Raw genomic sequence first — 17,608 nt, forward strand, 5'->3', positions numbered from 1 at the left:
TATCGCTGCTGAAAACGAGATGGAAAGTCAGACGGCGGATGAGGCCCTGCTCTGCCCAGAGGCCTGACTGTCTGGTGCCAGGGTTTCAGGCTTCACAGTCCCCCACAACACAAAGCAGAGGTCCACGCCCTCTGCCAGCAGGGCCAGCCAGGACATATTCGTGGGGAAAGAGCCAAGGGCGGCTTCTCAAGACAGAGCCCCTCTGGCTCCCTCCCCACCCTGCCCACCCAGAAGAAGAAGCAGCCAGATGCTGACGGTTGGGTGGGGTGGGGGTGGGGGTCCAAGCAAGCCGTGCGCACAGGGCCTGGCTGAGTCACCAGTGTCCACGTGTGGCCGTGAGCAGAGGGAGGACACAGACGCTAGGAGGGGCCACTAGACTCGGCCTCAGATGTGAGCTTGTACGGGATCTGGGAGGGTCCTCACAAGGAGGCTGACAGAACCAGCCTCATTTGCCAGTGCTTCCTGCTCCGCTCAGCCTCTCCAGCCATTCTCAGACCCCAGGACCTTTGCCCATGCTATTCCTCAGGCTAGCGTGTGGTTCCTCCTCGCACATCATGGGTGAACTGCTAACTCATTACAGAGACTCAACTCCTTCATTTGCTCTCTCAACTGTTTTTTGGGACGTACGTGCTACCCCTTAGAAAACAGTTCTTGAAGAAGCATAACGAGAGCAAGAACCATAATACTAACAGCTGCCACTACCATCTACAGAATGCCTACTGTGCGCCAGGGGCTCTCTGAGCACTGGAGTCTCATTATTGGTCACCCTAGCCCTCTAAAAATACGTATTTTTGCCTGTGTTTAAAATGAGGACACTGGGATTCGGATCAGCACAGGATACGCAACAGAGAAGGGGCAGGGCAAGGGTTCAGACCTCACCTGTCCAAGCCTAGACCCCAGCCCCCAGACCATGCTAGTGTCCTGGGGCTGATGGCTCCCTGCATCGTCCCCAGGGGGCTTGCCCAAGCCCTGCCACACTTTGCAATCACACTTTGGTTACCCCCTCCCCAGCCTCCTGATCTGAGTGCACAGTGGCTTTCTGTGGGACTGACTGAGCAGCCAGGTCATAGGGCTGTACACAGCAGTGTTACCAGGTCCTGAGACAACAATCCTTCCCTAATGTTTTCCTGGATTACTGCAGGCAGCAGATAATGCCTACAGCAGCATCGTAACTAGGGTATCCGGTTTCTCCATGGGGGAACCACAAGCTTTTGGGGACAGGGCCATGGCCCCTGGTTCTTAAACCCATCTCCCCTCACTTCCTGTCCCCCTCTGGTGTCCACACAGAGCTCCATAGAGGACAGGAGCTTCAAATGGAGCGTTCTCTCCTTACCCCTCAGTGTCCATTCAAAGAGACTTCAGTGGAGCCTCCGAGACCTCGGCCTGTACCCTGGATGAGCCATGCACCCACCTGTGTGCCAGCCACCTCTGCACCTCCCCGCAGGGCAACAGGGGCCTTGTCCTTCAGACCCCACATGCCAGGCAGGAGACATACGGACTCACGCAGGAGACATACGGACTGAGCCGATGGCTCCCAATCCCCCCTCCCCGCACTCCCAGGGGGCCACTCTGCCCCTCCTCCTCCCACCAGGGCCCACCTGCCCTTTCCTCTTTCCACCTGGTGGAGCCTGAATGTCCCCAGGCTCAGACACCACCTCCCCTGCGAAGCCCCATGGGCAGGATTTGTCACCATCTCCTGAGTGTCACCTCTAACTGGGAGCTCCTAGAAGGCAGAGGCAACGTCCCTATCATCACCGCCTCTCTGATCCACAGTTGGGGACCATCTGTAGGATGTGCACATGAATGCAGGGAACCCCCAGGCACCCAGGCCCGGGCGCCCCACAGCCCCCACCAAACGCAGGCCTTCACTTCATTATCCTCAAAATGGTCCCAAGATCAGAGGCGGTGAGACCTGGCCACAAACATAAAATAAATTATCTGTTTTCCCCCCTCCCAAGCAATGATAAATGGTTCTATTAGCAATCCAGATTGTTAAACTCTGATATAACAGAACGCAGGGAACGGGGGCCCATCCATTCTCCCTCCGGCGCATACTGAGTTGTAAATAGGTTATTTTGTGTGTAAATAACACATTAAAACACAGCATTAGCTGTGTCTTTTGATAGAGAGGAAATTGTTACAAATAAATAATTCCGGACAGGAATGTAAAATAAGCCAGATTTAATAGTGCATGCCTGGTGCAGCCGTGTTAAACATGACTAAAATGATAAACCCCAGAATATACTAATAGTAAACTATGCACTGACATCAAAGTAATGAGGCTGTATTTTTACCAAGCTTTAGAAATGCTAAAATTAGTTTTGACAGAACCAAACGTCAGAAAAATGTTTCCAACATAAACACAGTCACTTGGGAAGTTGGGGTTTGGGCCAGGTTGAGGGACAGCTGTGTCCCACGTGATAGAATGTTCCTGGGGAGCTGGTTTCCAGTCCAAGTAATATCACCAGGCAACCCTTTGCAGTTTGTGTCTCTGGGCCTCAGTTTCCACATCTGTAAAATGAATGGATTCAGATTAAAGGATTTCAAAAGCTTCTTCCAGTTCCGTAAGTGGAAATGACTTGGAAGCTTCACCCAACTCTGCATCAGCTGAACATTCACAGTGAACCATGAGAAATGAAGGAGTGCCTGCCAGGCATGGATGGCCAAGGCCCCAGGGAGCACACAGGGGCAGGAGCCACCAGCCTGTCCTCTGACGCTGTCATTCCAGACAGGTAGAGTTCACCAGCTTACAGGCACCAGCCAGAAAACAAAGTGACACAGAGGTGACGTGCAAACATGTGTGCCAGTCTCTGCAACCAAGAGGAGCAACAGGCAGAGGCCAGGAGAGCCTCCCAGAGTCCAGGACCCGGGCTGGGGCCAGAAGCAGAGAACAAACCTGTTGTGCTGGGGGAAATGGGGCGGCCAGGCTGATTCTGGACGGCAGTCGTTCTGAGTGGCAGTGGGTGGGAAGCCAGGACAGGCCAGACGAATGTTCAGGTTTCCGTTATGTGGACATTTACTTCCTCCGTGCCCACATGCTCTGCTAGCCACCCAGCAGACCTTGTCTCGCTTAGTTCCATGGCAGCCAGAAGTAAGTGACCACTACCCTTGCCATTGCACGAATCTCAGAGAAGTTCCGTGACTTGCCCAGAACACATGGCTGGTAAGCAGAGGGTAAGAAGAGCCCAGATCTGCCTGACCCCAAGCCATGCTCTTCCCACTAGACTCTGCTGGGAACAGGAAGAAGCCTCCAGCCTCATCCCCCGACCCCAGGCATCCAACCTTGCGGTACACTCCTGAACCACCTGAAAAACATCTGGGTGCTCAGCCTGCACCCCGCTTCCTGGGTGAGCCAGGCTGTCAGGGGAACTCAGCTCTGCTCTCTGGACAAAGTCTGATGGGAACGGGTTGTTCTGGGTGGCTGGGCCATAAAACAAGCCCAGCGGCATCAACAGCCATCCTGAAAATCACTTAAATAAGAGTAATTGCCCACTTAGTCACACCTGGGTGCATCTCCAGGCCCAGGGCAAAAGTGTGTGGCCCCAGCAAAGAAACTCGGATAAGCCGGGGAAGCTGGCCCACTCAGCTCCCTGCTGGCCATGGGGCCTGGGAGGGGGCAGCCAAAGACCAGGGCCAGCCTCAACTGACCCATATACCCAGAGACAGCTGACCACACCAGCCCACCGGGAACGCCTCTGGCATGATAGCATCAGATTCCATAGTCACCTATGGGATGTCTGCTGCAAGGGCGGATGTGGGGACAGTGGTGAAGAAGCAATGCCCTGCCCACATGGACATCCTGGAGGCACAGAAAAAGGCAGAGTGCAAAGACACCAGGGACTTGGAGGTACGTATCAATGGAGGGGTATTGGACAGATTTCTAGGTGCAGTAAGGCAGGTGATGGGAGGGGATTTTCTAGCTCTGGCCAACTCAATGAAAATGAGTCATCTAAATATTCTGGTATTTGCTTAGCGTTCCCATATGGACTTGCATGCCTCGCCACTAAGCAAAACTATGCCTCAGAAAAACTTTCCAAGAACCCAGAAGGGCCAATGCAGAAAATAGGAGGGCTGCTAGTATGAGTAGGTAGCACAGAGGCCTCCTGGAACACTGGAGCACTGTGCTGAGAGTCATCTAGTGCTTGACCCTAGCTATGCTAGCCTGGTCACAGCCCCGCCAGTACTACCAGCTGCAAACCGTCGTCTCCCCACCTGAGACTCTTTAATACTCCAAAGGATCTTGTTCATGCCTTGGACCGACTGCACCCAATGACCTGTGAAGCATATTAAAAATACATATGCCCAGGCCCCAGCCCAGGGGCTGCCCTGGACCCTGCACTTATACAGTCACTGTCACGAGAGTCTACGGCTTGGCCAGTTTTAGTAACCTTTGGTCTGGTCTGGTCTGGTCTGGTCTCCAGTGTGCTAGGGAAAAGACCAGATCAGACAGGCCAGGAGCCCACTCAGGACAGATACCCAGGACAGGCCCTGGGAGCAAAGCAAAGCAGGACAGGAAGCCAGGTCTGATTTCCAGCCCAGGGCACCCACCACTCTCAAGTAGGAAATCACCAGAAACCTGGGCTTCCCACCTGCTGTTAGCCTCAATGGGTCAGGGGGCAAGGGTTACCAGTGAAAGGGAAACTTTCTAAGTCAGGCACGGTATGCAGATCTAGAAAAGGAAAACCGGTAGGAAGAATAGCAATAGTTCACAAAGCAAATACTCTACTTGGACCTCACACAGAGCCACCTCTGTGCCCAGTACTTTTCTAAGCACTTCCCATGTGCTAACTCAAGGAATGCTCACAACCAAGATCATGTTCATCTTATAGATGAGAAAAGTGAGGCACAGACCTGCCTAAGGTCAGCAGAACTGGGACTTACCCAGGCAGCCTGGCTCCAGGCTGCTTCTCACTACTTCCTTGGCACTGCCTGAAGAGAGGCAGTGTTACAGCTACTATCCAACAAGTGCCCTGGCAGGCCTGTGTACGTACATCAGAAGTCTCCTGAAAGAAATCTCTGCACTGCAGCTCTGTGTCTAACTCCCATCCTACAAAACTGTGCCTCAGAAAAACTTTCCAAGAACCCAGCAGGGCCAATGCAGAAGACAGGAGGGCTGCCAGTATGAGTAGGTAGCACGGAGGCCTCCTGGAACACTGGAGGACTGTGCTGAGAGTCATCTAGTGCTTCATCTGCACTGCAGCTCTGTGTCTAACTCCCATCTTACATATGAAAAGATCCACCCTACCTCATGGAGTCAGAACACGTGGTTCGCCTACTTAGGAGTGTATCCGAATCACCGAGAGGGTTTGTGTAAACACAGCTTGCTGGGCTCTACCCCCACAGACTCAGATGCAGTGGGTCTAAGGTGGGGCTCAAGAATTAGCATTTCTAACAATTCCCAGGGGATGCTGACGTTGCTGGTGAGGCCCACACTGGGAGGACACCTGGCCCAGCACACAGTGGCTACTCCATGGAAGAGGTGGGTGTTGGCCATGGCAGGTGCATCCCAGGATGTTTAAAGTCTGTCTGGCTGCTTGATTCCAGAAACTAGCAAAGCTCATGAGATCAGACCCAGCTCCGCCTTTCATATTATCCCAGAGGCTCTGAGTAGTCCTTGGTGCTCAGTGAGGCACACAGAGAGGTTCGGAAATATTTCTGAAAGAGAACTCACAGCGGAGGAGGAAAATACAACAGAATTTGGACAGTTTCAGTATAAAGCAATGAGAAACATCTGAATCAAATTGCTTTTAAAATTACACCATTTTAGAAGTTAAAGGAGGGGAAAACCTCTGGGCCAAAATGTGTTTTAAAAGATTTATGGCCTCCAAAGTGTTAGCACAACAGCAAAAGAGGCTGGGGAAGAACTCGCCCTCCCAGGCTTCTGCTGTCTGCTCTTATGAACTGCTCCAGCCAGATGATTAAACTAACCTTTCCCCGGTCTGACCACAGGGCTGCTTTTTCCTTTGGTCCAGCTCGGTCCAGCCCAGCCGTGCTCTGCTCTGCAAATATGTTTCTCAAGCATTTTCTGGCACAGGGAAATAGTGGCTCTGAGTGGAAACACCCAGCCCCCAACAGGCCCAGCCTCATGGACTCCTAGGGGAAGTCAGGCAACAGAGGCCAGTCGAGGTAGGTGACTTTGCAAATAGGTCACAGCCCCAGACCTCAACAAACTGGCTGTTTGGAAGAGAGCAGGTGCCATCAGGGCCTAGGATGGATGAGGGAACTGAGACACGAAAACACACGAGGAGAGCTTACCAAGGCTGGACACTCACCCCAGGGTAGCAGTAGGACCTAAATTAAGGCCCAAGTCTAAGAGCAATCTAAACAACAATCTAAAAGCAAATACCTGAAAGAGACTCCCACCATGTGAGAGGCAGGAGCCCTAAGCCCCAGGCCCAGCTCGTGGTTGAAGCAGCTGGTAGCCTTGGGCAAGCCCCATGCCCAAATGGGCCTCAGTCTCATCTAAAGTACGGGAGGTACTGAAGGAGAGGCTCTGACCGCACCAGCCTGGCACCCAGGAGCTCCTGCCTGGGTTTTCCGAGCTTTGCTGCTGGGGCCTCCCACCTCCTTCATGTCCTCTCTCCTCACTGTGCACCTTCACTTTCTATCTCATTCCTAGCGGCGCTTGAGATCAGTCGCACCATCTTTTTATACCACTTAATATTAGAATACAAGCATGTTCCCACCCTGTAATTGAAAAGTCTTAATTAACATTTTCAGTGGCTGCATCGTGTTCCATTCAAGATGTTCCACAGATGAACCAATCCTCTATCAATGAACAGGTAGGCTGTCTTCAATTTTTCACAGATATAAATAACTCAGAAGTGAAATCCTGCGGTGGCTCATGCCTGTAATCCCAGTACTTTGGGAGGCCAGGGCAGGCCGATCACTTGAGGTCAGGAATTCAAGACCAGCCTGGCCAACGTGGTGAAACCCCATTTCTACTAAAAATACAAAAATTAGCCGGGCATGGTGGTGCACACCTGTAATCCCAGCTACTCAGAAGGCAGGATAGTGGCTTGAACCCAGGAGGCAGAGGTTGCGTGAGCTGAGATCATGCCACTGCACTCCGGACTGGGCGACAGAGTGAGACTCCGTCTCAAAAAACAAGCAAACAAACAAAAAAGTGAAATCCTTCTGCCTGCAGGTATGTGTACTGTATGAACCAGCTGAAGCCATACAATTCTAGCCATGGAATGGAAGCTCTTGGAACTGGTGACAGTGAGGGGTGGGGGAGGCTGGATGAGGGGCCATGAGCTACAGGGGAATGCAGGGTGCCCCCACATTTGGATACCTTACAGATGCCAGGAAACAGCCCCTGACAGCTTGCAGGATTTGGCTGTTTCCTCACCACTGTGCCCCTGACATCCTCAGACAGGACCCACCCACCCCACCCCTCCTCGGATGTGTAATAAGTCAGGAAACACTAAGCTCATATAAATCATCCCTTTCTGCCAGACAGCAAATCAGGGTGTGAACCATGGGGACAATGTCAGGGGATTTGGAGGAACAAGCCAGGCCTCAGAGGAGCCGGTGTCTAAGTGGTCACCTGAGCAGCAACAGGGGAATTGACTCAGTCTGCTCCTGCCCCCAGCAAACAGGTCTCAGACAAGCTGCCCAGACCAAGATGATTCGTCTTTCCCAGAAATAACTCGAGAAGAGAGGCCCCTCAGCAAGAATTCTCAGCTCCCTGCACCCCTGCAGCCACCCAGTGTGCACCCTGCAGCACTGTCCCTCTTCCAGGCTTGGCACAGTCCCCCACAGCCCCTCCTCACCCACTGTCCACACCCAGCCCTGCGCCTGAAGGCTGAGTGCCCAACTCTTCAGTGGCTGCAGCAAATGCTTCTGGCCCATGACGACTTCCTCGGGCTTCACCAAAGCCACCCTTTCTCCTACACCATTCTGGTCCCAGAAGACCCTTGGGTACCCCTCATGCCAGGCCCAGCACCAGACGCTGAGACCTAGAGATGAATGCAAGAGCATCCCTGCCCCTGAGGGGCACCCCCGCCAACCACCTGCAGCCGCCAGGCACCTCTGTCCACACATTCTCCTCACCTGCCGACAGGTGTGTACTCCTGCAGGCAGTGAGGCCCACATCCGCGGCTCTTTGGAGTCTTCCGGGGGACTCAGGGTTGCTAAGTACATGAGGATTCTTGCCCACGCACCTCTGCCACCATCCAGCAACATTTAAGGAAGATCTGACGTTCCAAGATCATAAAGACTGTGGACAACACCTGTCAAATCCACTCTTGACACAGATTAGGAAAACCGGGACCCAGGCCAGCGCACCACCCATCCCATCCACGAATGCAGCCGCCGCGTTTCACCAGCACCAGGAGACTCAGCCCACAATGTCCCTGCTTTGTGCCACGAAGGAACAGCTGCTCTCCCCTGACTCCAGGAGGACCCTTCCCAAAAAAGCTGCTCAGAGACCGGTGCAGGGAGCAGCGATGGGTAAGGAGGCTCTGGGGTCCTCACGACTCTCCAGCAGCAGACATCTGGCCCGAGACTGCCGACAGGCCACCTGCCCTGTGGCAACTATGGTCACGAAGGCTGGGTCCACCCTCTGCTGGAACCTCACCAGCCAAGTCACCCTGCAGTCAAACAACAAGAGACTGCGGGGTGGGCAGGAAAGGCATCGGGGGTGGGGTGCAGTGGGGTGGCGTTGGGAGGTGAAGGCCTTTGCGGAGGTGCTGTACTCCAAGCTTTGGGCCGCCTGCCTGGCCCCTACTCCCACCACAGATCAAGAATCCCTCAAGCATCTGTTGCTATTGCACCAATAATGACAACTCAGCCTGACACTAGAGGGGCTCCCCCGCAATTACATTCTAATTACTGTCTAATTACTGCCTAAGTCTGTCCTCCACTGCTGTGTGACACATCAGGAAATTGCACCACGGTGGTTCATGATCCACTCATGGCTTGAAGAGGCAGGGTGCAGGGCGGAGGGATGGGGGGATAGTTCCCACTGAAAACCCTGCGGCAGGCCAGACATACACGGAGGCCAGGCTTCCTGGAGCTCACAAGGCCTCAGAGCATGGACAGAGGGGCAGCTTGGGGCGTCCCCACAGGCCAGGGATGGCCCTGACCCAGGGGAAGGAAAAGACCATGTGGCCCCAGGACCAGGGCCCCTCCACCCGCTCTTCCCGCCCTGTGCGCTTGGCTCCTCCCACTCCACCTAAGAGCTCTTCCTCCACTCCCAGCCGGCCCCTCCACACAGAGGGAGGGCCTAGAGAGTCCCTGTCCAAGGGGCACAGGGTGGAGAGGGATCGTCCAGCTCAGAAGGCCATCTCCCCAAGGGGGCCTGAAGGTTGACCTCAGATCTCCCTTTCCTGACATGGGCCACACATCCCAGTAATGACCGCCCACTTAGAATCACAGGACAAATAAAAGCAAATATAGTAACAACCCCTCGCAGACCCTTAGGTCCACTCTTAGAAACACCAACTCCTAAACCGCTCGGAGGGTCTTTCCGTGTTCCTGATCCCCTTTTCCCATTCCATGTTCACAGGCTCCGCGTGGCCTGTGAACCAGCAGCCCCAGCATCGTCTTGGCACCCAACAGAAATGCAGAAACTCAGCCCCGCCCCAACTTACTGAATCGGGGTCTGCACCGAAACAAGCCCCCCACAACTGCGTACACATCAAAGTGTGAGAGGCGCTACCCAAGCGCCGGCCGGAAGAAAAGGCGCATTCTCTTCCCCGGCTGCTCTCTGAGCTGTGCGTGAGCCGTGAGAGCAACAGGGCCTGACTAAATGCCCTGGAACAAAAAGGGAGGAACAGAAATCGAAGTCTCTCCATTCCTCCGAGACAGAAATAGTTCTGTGGCCTCCAGATGGACTGTGCAGACACAGGGGAGGTCTCGTCTTCCCGCCAAACTTTCCCAACGGGATGCTGGCACGGACGGCCCAGTGGAAACCCGAGAGTCTTTCTCTTTGGGGCAATAAAAATGAGAGGCTGTGGCTCGTGTAGTCTCTTTTGTTATAATTAAGTTGGCCAAAAATTCACCTAAGATAGTAAATTCCGTACCTGACCCTCTAATTTGAGCCAGAAGGCATCAGGAGACAATTACTTTCCAAAACAGTCCTTGGCAGGCAAGAAGCAAGAAGTTCTCTGGGCACATCTCAAATGTGCCAGCTGCACGCACCCCAGGGCTGCCTGGCAGCGACCACGCCCCTCCTCCCTCTCTCCCCTCCCAGTACTCAGGCCCCACCCGCCGCTGTCTGAGGCAGCTCCGCCCCAGGACTTGGGGTGGCCAGACCTCCTCGCAAACTCACAGGCAACCTTCATGGTGCCTTGGATTCCCGGGAGCAGAGGCGCCCTCCTCTTCGCCTTCCATAAACCCAGCGTGCCTCCCTGATGACATAGGCCACCACTCTAATTAAATCCTAATGGGCTAATGAAAAACACCCCTGCTGCCCTCCAAGTGTGCAAAACAGAAAGTACCTCCTTGGGCAGCTACCGCTGCTGCTGCTGCTGCGGCCACCACCAAAGGAGAGGCCTTTTTGCCTGGGTCGGGGAAGCCAGCGGCCTCCAGGATCCCACTTTTGGCTTCTTGCTTCTCGGAGGCAGTGGCTGAGGCAGACGTCTCCATCTCAGCCGCTCATCGTCCTAGGTGGCAACTCTAAAAGAGAAGACAAAGACACTCACCAACACTGCGCCCAAACCCAGCCGGGAAACGCCGACCCAGATTCACACCGCCACTCGCTTCTAAAGCAACCAACTTCATTCTAATTCTCTTATAATTAGGAAGGAGGGTTTAATTAATTTTGAGAATTATTAGTCCTGGGATTCGCCTGGTCTTCTGAACGACCTCACGGACAACTGCAGGCCATTCTCATCATCTTCTACCCAGATTCTAAAAATCTAAGTAACAAGTTCCTACTGATATGAATGGCAGGTAACCTCTGATGGGGGAGTAAAGTCAGAAATAATGACCTCTGTCTGCAAATCATGGGGAAAATAAAAATAAATATGGTGACAATGACCTGGAGGTCCTCAAAGAAAGGCCCTCATTTTCAGGTTGCTTCCCTGCTCACCAGAACCTTTCACTTATTCATCTGCATGTTCGCTCATTCCTTCACCCATTCATTCAATAAATGTTCATCCTTTATTGACTCACATGCACTCAGTCAACATATTTTTAAGCCCCTAGTATGCATCAGGCATCACGCCTGGTGCTGAAGATACAATATGTGGAGTTTACATTATCCTTGGGGGCAAACAAGGGGAAAATAAATGTAGATTTAATATCAGTGAGTGGGAGGTGGCTCAGGAAAAGAAAGCAGGACAGAGAGGGTTGCAGGGGCACAGTGGGGCAGCACTGCTGGGCCTCTCTGGGGTAGGGATGGGATGCCTGAGGGGCCACCCCACTGCAGCCAGAGGACAAAGCCAGGAGCCAGGGGCCATGTGGGAAGAGGCTGGCTTCTTTGAGTAGTGACCAGAAGGGAAGTGCAGGCGTCAGAGGGTCTTGAGCAGGGGAGGGGCAGGACTGACTCCCTGTGTAAAGGGATCACTCCACTGTTGTGCAGAGAACAGGCTTTTCGGGGGAGTGGGGGCTACTGCATTGACTCAGGGAGAGACAATGGCAGTTTGGGTTAAGCAGGTGGCGGTGGAGCTGGTGAAACATGGACATGCTTTGAAGGCAGAGCCAAAAGGCCGGGCTACAGACTGGATAAGGAGGGAAGGAAAGTGGCTGTGAGCAAGGGAGGAACACCCAGAGGGATTCGGGAAACAGGCAACTTCCGTCTCCAGCTGGGTTGTGGGTCAGAGCAGACACTGGCAATCCAGCCTTCATATCAGAAGAGAAATCTGAAGGTCACATGTTTGTTTTTTGTTTGTTTGTTTTTGAGACGGAGTTTCGCTCTTGTTGCCCAGGCTGGAGTGCAATGGCGCGATCTCGGCTCACCGCAACCTCTGCCTCCCAGGTTCAAGCGATTCTCCTGCAATCCCGAGTAGCTGGGATTACAGGCAGGCGCCACCACGCCCAGCTAATTTCATATTTTTTGTAGAGACAGGGTTTCCCCATGTTGGTCAGGCTGGTCTCAAGCACCTGACCTCAGGTGATCTGCCTGCCTCGGCCTCCTAAAGTGCTGGGATTACAGGCATGAGCCACCGCACCTGGCCGGTCAGATGTTTTAAAGAAGGTGGTGAGGAAGACAGCTGGCATTTTTGGCTGGACACCTGGAGGAGTGAGGCAGAAAGGTTGCGGGCAGCTGTGTGAAGGTCCTGCAGAGAGTGTGGGGATGGGGGTCACATTGTGCAGACACCTGCGGTCAGCTCCACTGCCAGGGCCCTCAGCTAAATCCACATTAGTAGGCCCTAGAACTTTCCTGTCTTTATGTTTATTTTTATTTTTATTTTTTTTTAGACAGAGTCTCACTCTGTGACCCAGGCTGGGGTGCAGTGGTGTGATCTCAGCTCACTGCAACCTCCGTCACCCAGATTCAAACGATTCTCGTGTCTCAGCCGCCCGAGTAGCTGGGATTACAGGTGTGTGCCATCACACTCAGCTAATTTTTGTATTTTTTAGTAGAGACAGGGTTTCACCATGTTGGCCAGGCTGGTCTTGAACTCCTGGCCTCAAGTGATCCACCTGCCTCGGCCTCCCAAAGTGCTGGGATTGCAGGCGTGAGCCAACGAGCCCAGCCAAGAATTTTTCTTTTTTGAGGCAGGGTCTCTCCCGTCGCCCAGGCTGGAGTGCAGTGGCACAATCAAAGCTCACTGCAGCCTCAAACTCCCGGGCTCAAGCGATCCTCCGGCCTCAGCTGGGACTACAGGTGCACACTACCACACTCGGCCTAGAATTTTATTTTTTAAATCCACACAATACTCCCCATCTTTTTAAGTAGAAAAAAATGAGTACACAAGAACAATGGAGGAGCCCCATGAAGGATGTCCACAGCTCCTGTCAGCTCCTGTCCGCTCCTGGCTCATCTGCACACACCAGTCTGGCCAGTTTCCACAATCTTTCAAAACTCCCTGCCCAGAAAGCCCAAGAAAGTCAAGAAGATGGGAGAGAGAAAAATCTCCTTGCCGGTGAGTCACGGGCCTCCTTGTGGCCTAGAAATTCAGGGATTGCTGCCTGCTCTTTTAAGCCTACTTTAAAATCCACCCCTTAAGATTCTGGCTATCTGAATGGCCACCAGCAGTATGCACTGGTTCGTGCCTGCTGTTCCTCTGCCCCTTACCTGGTCATAGGCACCACCACACCAGTCACCTGAGCTGCATCCTTGAACCACCTTCCTCCTCTCCCCCACCCACACACGAAGACTGTGAGCCCCATCACTTCCCCCCACACCCCCCAGCACCTGCACGCCTCACCAGCACTGCCTCTCCCACTGGCTGCTCTGTGCCAGACACTCTTCCCCTCTGGGTCCTGGCACTTTTCACACCTCTGGTCCACTCCAGTTTATTCCCTGTGCTTCAGCCAGGGACCTTCCCAGAAACCACGTATCACTCCATCCCTCCCCTGCTGAGCCCCTTGGTCTTCAGGTAAAGTCTTCCCATGTCTACCTACAGCTTCCTCTCCCTACGAGCTCCCTGGCTGCGTGACCCTCCTAACAGGGATAACTGGCTCTGCCCTTGCACACAGCCAGGCCTCTGCCCAAGCTGTGCCACTCACTGGAAACCGTTCACCTTTCTGTGTTTGATGGACTCTTACTCTTCCTTCAAGGTGCCACTCGGACGTCACCTCCTCCAGGAAGCCCCCCTTCCCCTCCTAGCCCATGGTTGGAGCCCTGAAGCAGTCAGATCACGTCCCTACTCAACGTCCCCGGATTACATTCATCACCTTCAGGCCAGGAGCTGTTCAGCACAGCGTTGCCATAGCCAGGCCCAGCCCAAGCTGGTAACTAGAAGGCTCCATCCATGAAGAACAGACCCAAAACACAGCAGCTGCAGCTTCCTCATGGCAATTCCACCTATTCACTTCAGCACAGCGGATGTCATCACCAATTCTTATAGGGGAGGAAGCTGAGGCCCCCATGGGGAGTGAGCTGCCCAAGGCCACTCCCCAGGGAGGCACAGGGCCAGGCCTACAGTCAGATCCTCCAGCCCAAATGCCTCAGGGTGTGGTCGCTCCAGAAACTGGGTGAACGTAGTGAGGGAGGAGGGGTGTTTATTCAGATGCCCACCTCCCAGACTGTGGCTCGGGGAAAGGATGTGCACACAGATGCACCTGACGTTTCGTGAACGCCTGTGGGGAGCAGATGCAGCAGGGGGGTTCCAGGCAGTGCCCACTGCATCCGTGGCCTTGCCTTCCCACCCCTTCCCAGAGAAGAAGATAGTACACAGAGCCAAGAGGCTGTGTAAATCATAGGAATTAGCCGGATTAGCACAATTTCTAGGTAAACACCAGGCACCCAGGGTCCCAGGCAGCCACTTTCACTCCCCAAAGCTCATCTGAGGCAGACCCGTCAAGCCCTGCAGCCCCGTCAAGCCCTGCAGCCCCAGCGGACAGTCTCACCTGGGCCCCCAGGGGCTGCCTGGGGACAGCGGGGAGGGTCTCTCCAGGGATGGTTCCCACAGGCTCCACAGGGCTCCAGAAAAAGAGGGGCTGGGAGTCACAGCACTTACCACAGGGAGGAGAAGAGTCAATTCCTCACTTTACCTTCGAAACACACAGCTCTGCCGCTGTCCAAACAACCACAAAGGAAACACAGCCACACTCTCCAAAATTCTGCTAAGGGGGTGGGGCAGGTGCCTGGGACCCAGGGCCTGGAGGATCTCCCTGTCCATTAGGAGGTTCACCCAGGTCGCCTGCTCTCTGGGGCCTCAGCAGGGGCACTGGTGACAGCAAGAAGCTTCGGGAGCATTTCTGGGCCTTCCCCTGGAGATTCCGATTCCCCAAGTCTAGGCAGGGGGTGGCAAGAAGAGCTGCATTTCTGTTAGTTCTACAACTGTTTCTGACACAGAATCGGTATATGAAAAACCGAACGGGGTGTTTATAAGGTCCCTTCTGGCTTCCAAATAATCTACAAGTTCAGCCAGGCGCGGTGGCTCACACCTGTAATCCCAGCACTTTGGGAGGCCGAGGCAGGCGGATCCCGAGGTCAGGAGATGAAGACGGTCTTGACTAACATGGTGAAAGCCTGTCTCTACTACAATACAAAAAATTAGCCGGGCGTGGTGGCATGCACCGGTCGTCCCAGCTAATCAGGAAGCTGAGGCAGGGGAATCACTCGAACCTGGGAGGCGGAGTTTGCAGTGAGCCAAGACCATGCCGCTGCACTCCAGACTGGGCAACAGAGCAAGACTCTCTCAAAATAAATAAACAAACAATCTACACGTTCCGGTTAAAGCAGACTATCTAACCTGATTTAAAAAATACATTTTTATCTTTGCTAGTTTGGAGCTGAAGTTGGTGTCTCCCTCGGGCTACCAGTGGCATAAGTCGTAGATACGCCCATGCTCACCGACTTAACGCCGGCCATTCATTACCCCCACTGCTGACCTTGCCCTTTGATGTGTTAGGAAAGCAGCACATGTATTCTTGATCACAGATGCGGTGCCCTGAACATTTTAGACGTCGCATCATCGCTTTCTTTCATAGTCCTTGTGTCTTTTCTTCTATGCATTTATAGCATTATTGGAGGAGTCCACAAACTGCATTTGGTTGCCAAGGGGCCCACGGCAGAGAAAAGGTTAAGAACTGTGAGTTAAAGGACTGGCTTGAAGAATAAATTAATAATCAGAGCAGAATGAGCGAATCACCCTGAAACGTGAAATCCCAGACACCCTCCCGCCACCTGGCTTCTTTGAACTCCTCTAACGAGTGACTCACAGGAATTAGAGCATTGTTCCCCACGCAAAATCAATCTCCAGGAGAGCGAGGAAGCCTTGCCTCTCAGCAATCACAGACACCACAGAGCCACGGTGTTCTCACCTCTGCTGTGATGTCAGCTGTGCGGCATGCGTGCCCAGAACCCCCACACACACATCGGCACACACGGATGCACACACACACATGCAAGCTCACATACTCACACAGCACACAGCACATACACTGACAAACCACATACCCAGCCACACACATGCATACACATGCACGCAGGCCACATACACACGTGCACACCGCATTAAAGTCACAGATGTGTGCATGGGCACATACATATATAAAGTCACACATGGTCACATGCACCACACATACGCTCACAGCACATATGCAGCCACACACGTGCACACATACAGGATACATGTAGTTACACGCAGAAGTACACGAACACTCACATGTATATATACAAGGACACAGACCCAGGCAAACATGTGCACATACACGAGAGATCAACACGTGCCCTGCCTTGATCGCAGACTTATTTTTAAGATCCTATGAGGTAAAAAGTGAAAGCTCCTGGAGTGAAGAGCACACGGCCGCCCGGATTAAGGGAAATCGTCATTCTAACCTCATGACAGCTAAAAGGGGAGCAGCCGACTCACGGCCCGAGGCCCTGAGGACTGGTCCTATATCCACCAGGGTCTGGGCACCAGTCCTTTCGTCTCCCCTCACATCACTGTCTCCATTGGGAAAATGACCTCAGGGACACCAGCCCAATGCCACAATGCCAAGGCTGGCAGCCTAGAAGCAAAGGGGGCTCTGACTCCCCAGGTCAGTCCCCACTGTCCCACCCAGACAAATTGACACTCACTCCTCCACCCTGAAGGAGATAGGGAAGTGGGGAACATAAGGGTTCCCCAGGACTGCTGGCATTTTACTGCCAGTGGCAAAATAATCCTATTTTAAGACATGAGGCATTGAATTCTCCCACAATGAGAGGTGTGTGTGTGCCTGGACCAGCATAGTCTGCATCCACTGTGTGTCTGTGGCCATGTTACTTCCCCTCTCAGAGCCTCAGTTTGCTCCCCAGTGATGCAGAGTACCCTCCTTCCCAGGGTGAGTGGGAAGACAGTCAGCCTTCCCAGCACGGCCCATAACACCTGTTATAGCAGCTGCCCTACATGGGCAGCTTCTCGCATTTTCTTCTTCTCCAAGAAAAGATCACCTGCCTGCAGGGCGCTGGGGGGATGGTCAGGGCCTCCGCCAGCTCCTCGGACCTGCCTGTGGGGTCTGAGGCCAAGGCAGCACCAATTTCTGCCTGCTCTGTCCACCTTTCCATCACTGTACATGAAACCGAAGCCTGCCGTGGTTTCACTACGGTCCAGCAGGATAACAACTCCGCAGAGCCCCAGAGAGCGGCACCAACAAGGAGCTCCAGGATTGGGGCCAGGCAGAGCTCAGGAAGGTGTGCCAGGCCTTCCAGAGTGTGGAGGGGTGGGCAGCTGTGTCAAATGCCTTGTCCCCGGCTCCTCCTCTTCCAGCCATACCACACTGGGACGAGAACCGCAAGCTCCTACCTGTGCTGGTCCCTCTTCCACCACTCCAGCCAGGGACTCCCACAGCTCACAGCCTCCACTCTGGGTCCTTTGGGGAGACGGCAAACTCAGGAGGGGAGCCCAGACCCTGCAAAAGATGCCTGCACTGGTCAGATGTGGGGACACAGGGCCATGGGGTCCGGGCCAGCCCCATGCCCCTCAGGCTCTAAAACCTTGACCTTGGCTTCCCCCAGACAGTGAGGGGGACGCACCCCCAGCAAGGTTATCCAGAAACTCGA

The 17,608-nt window shown here is 53.8% G+C and overlaps 1 protein-coding gene across 3 annotated transcripts in view; it reads right to left on the reverse strand.

Annotated features, from left to right (window-relative positions):
• Positions 1-17,608, reverse strand: part of GLI2 (GLI family zinc finger 2) — a 259,017-nt gene that overhangs the window by 186,408 nt on the left and 55,001 nt on the right. For 2 of the 3 annotated variants that reach the window (XM_045366942.2, XM_065525370.2), the window contains exon 2: positions 10,446-10,623. The exons of the other annotated variant lie outside the window; for it this stretch is intronic. In XM_045366942.2, coding sequence (XP_045222877.2) covers positions 10,446-10,593 — 148 coding nt within the window. In that variant the 5' untranslated portion in view covers positions 10,594-10,623. The remainder of the gene's footprint in view (positions 1-10,445; positions 10,624-17,608) is intronic. 3 annotated transcript variants of the gene reach the window in all.

Source organism: Macaca fascicularis, chromosome 12 (genome assembly GCF_037993035.2).
Source record: "Macaca fascicularis isolate 582-1 chromosome 12, T2T-MFA8v1.1".
Classification (NCBI taxonomy): Eukaryota; Metazoa; Chordata; class Mammalia; order Primates; family Cercopithecidae; genus Macaca; species Macaca fascicularis.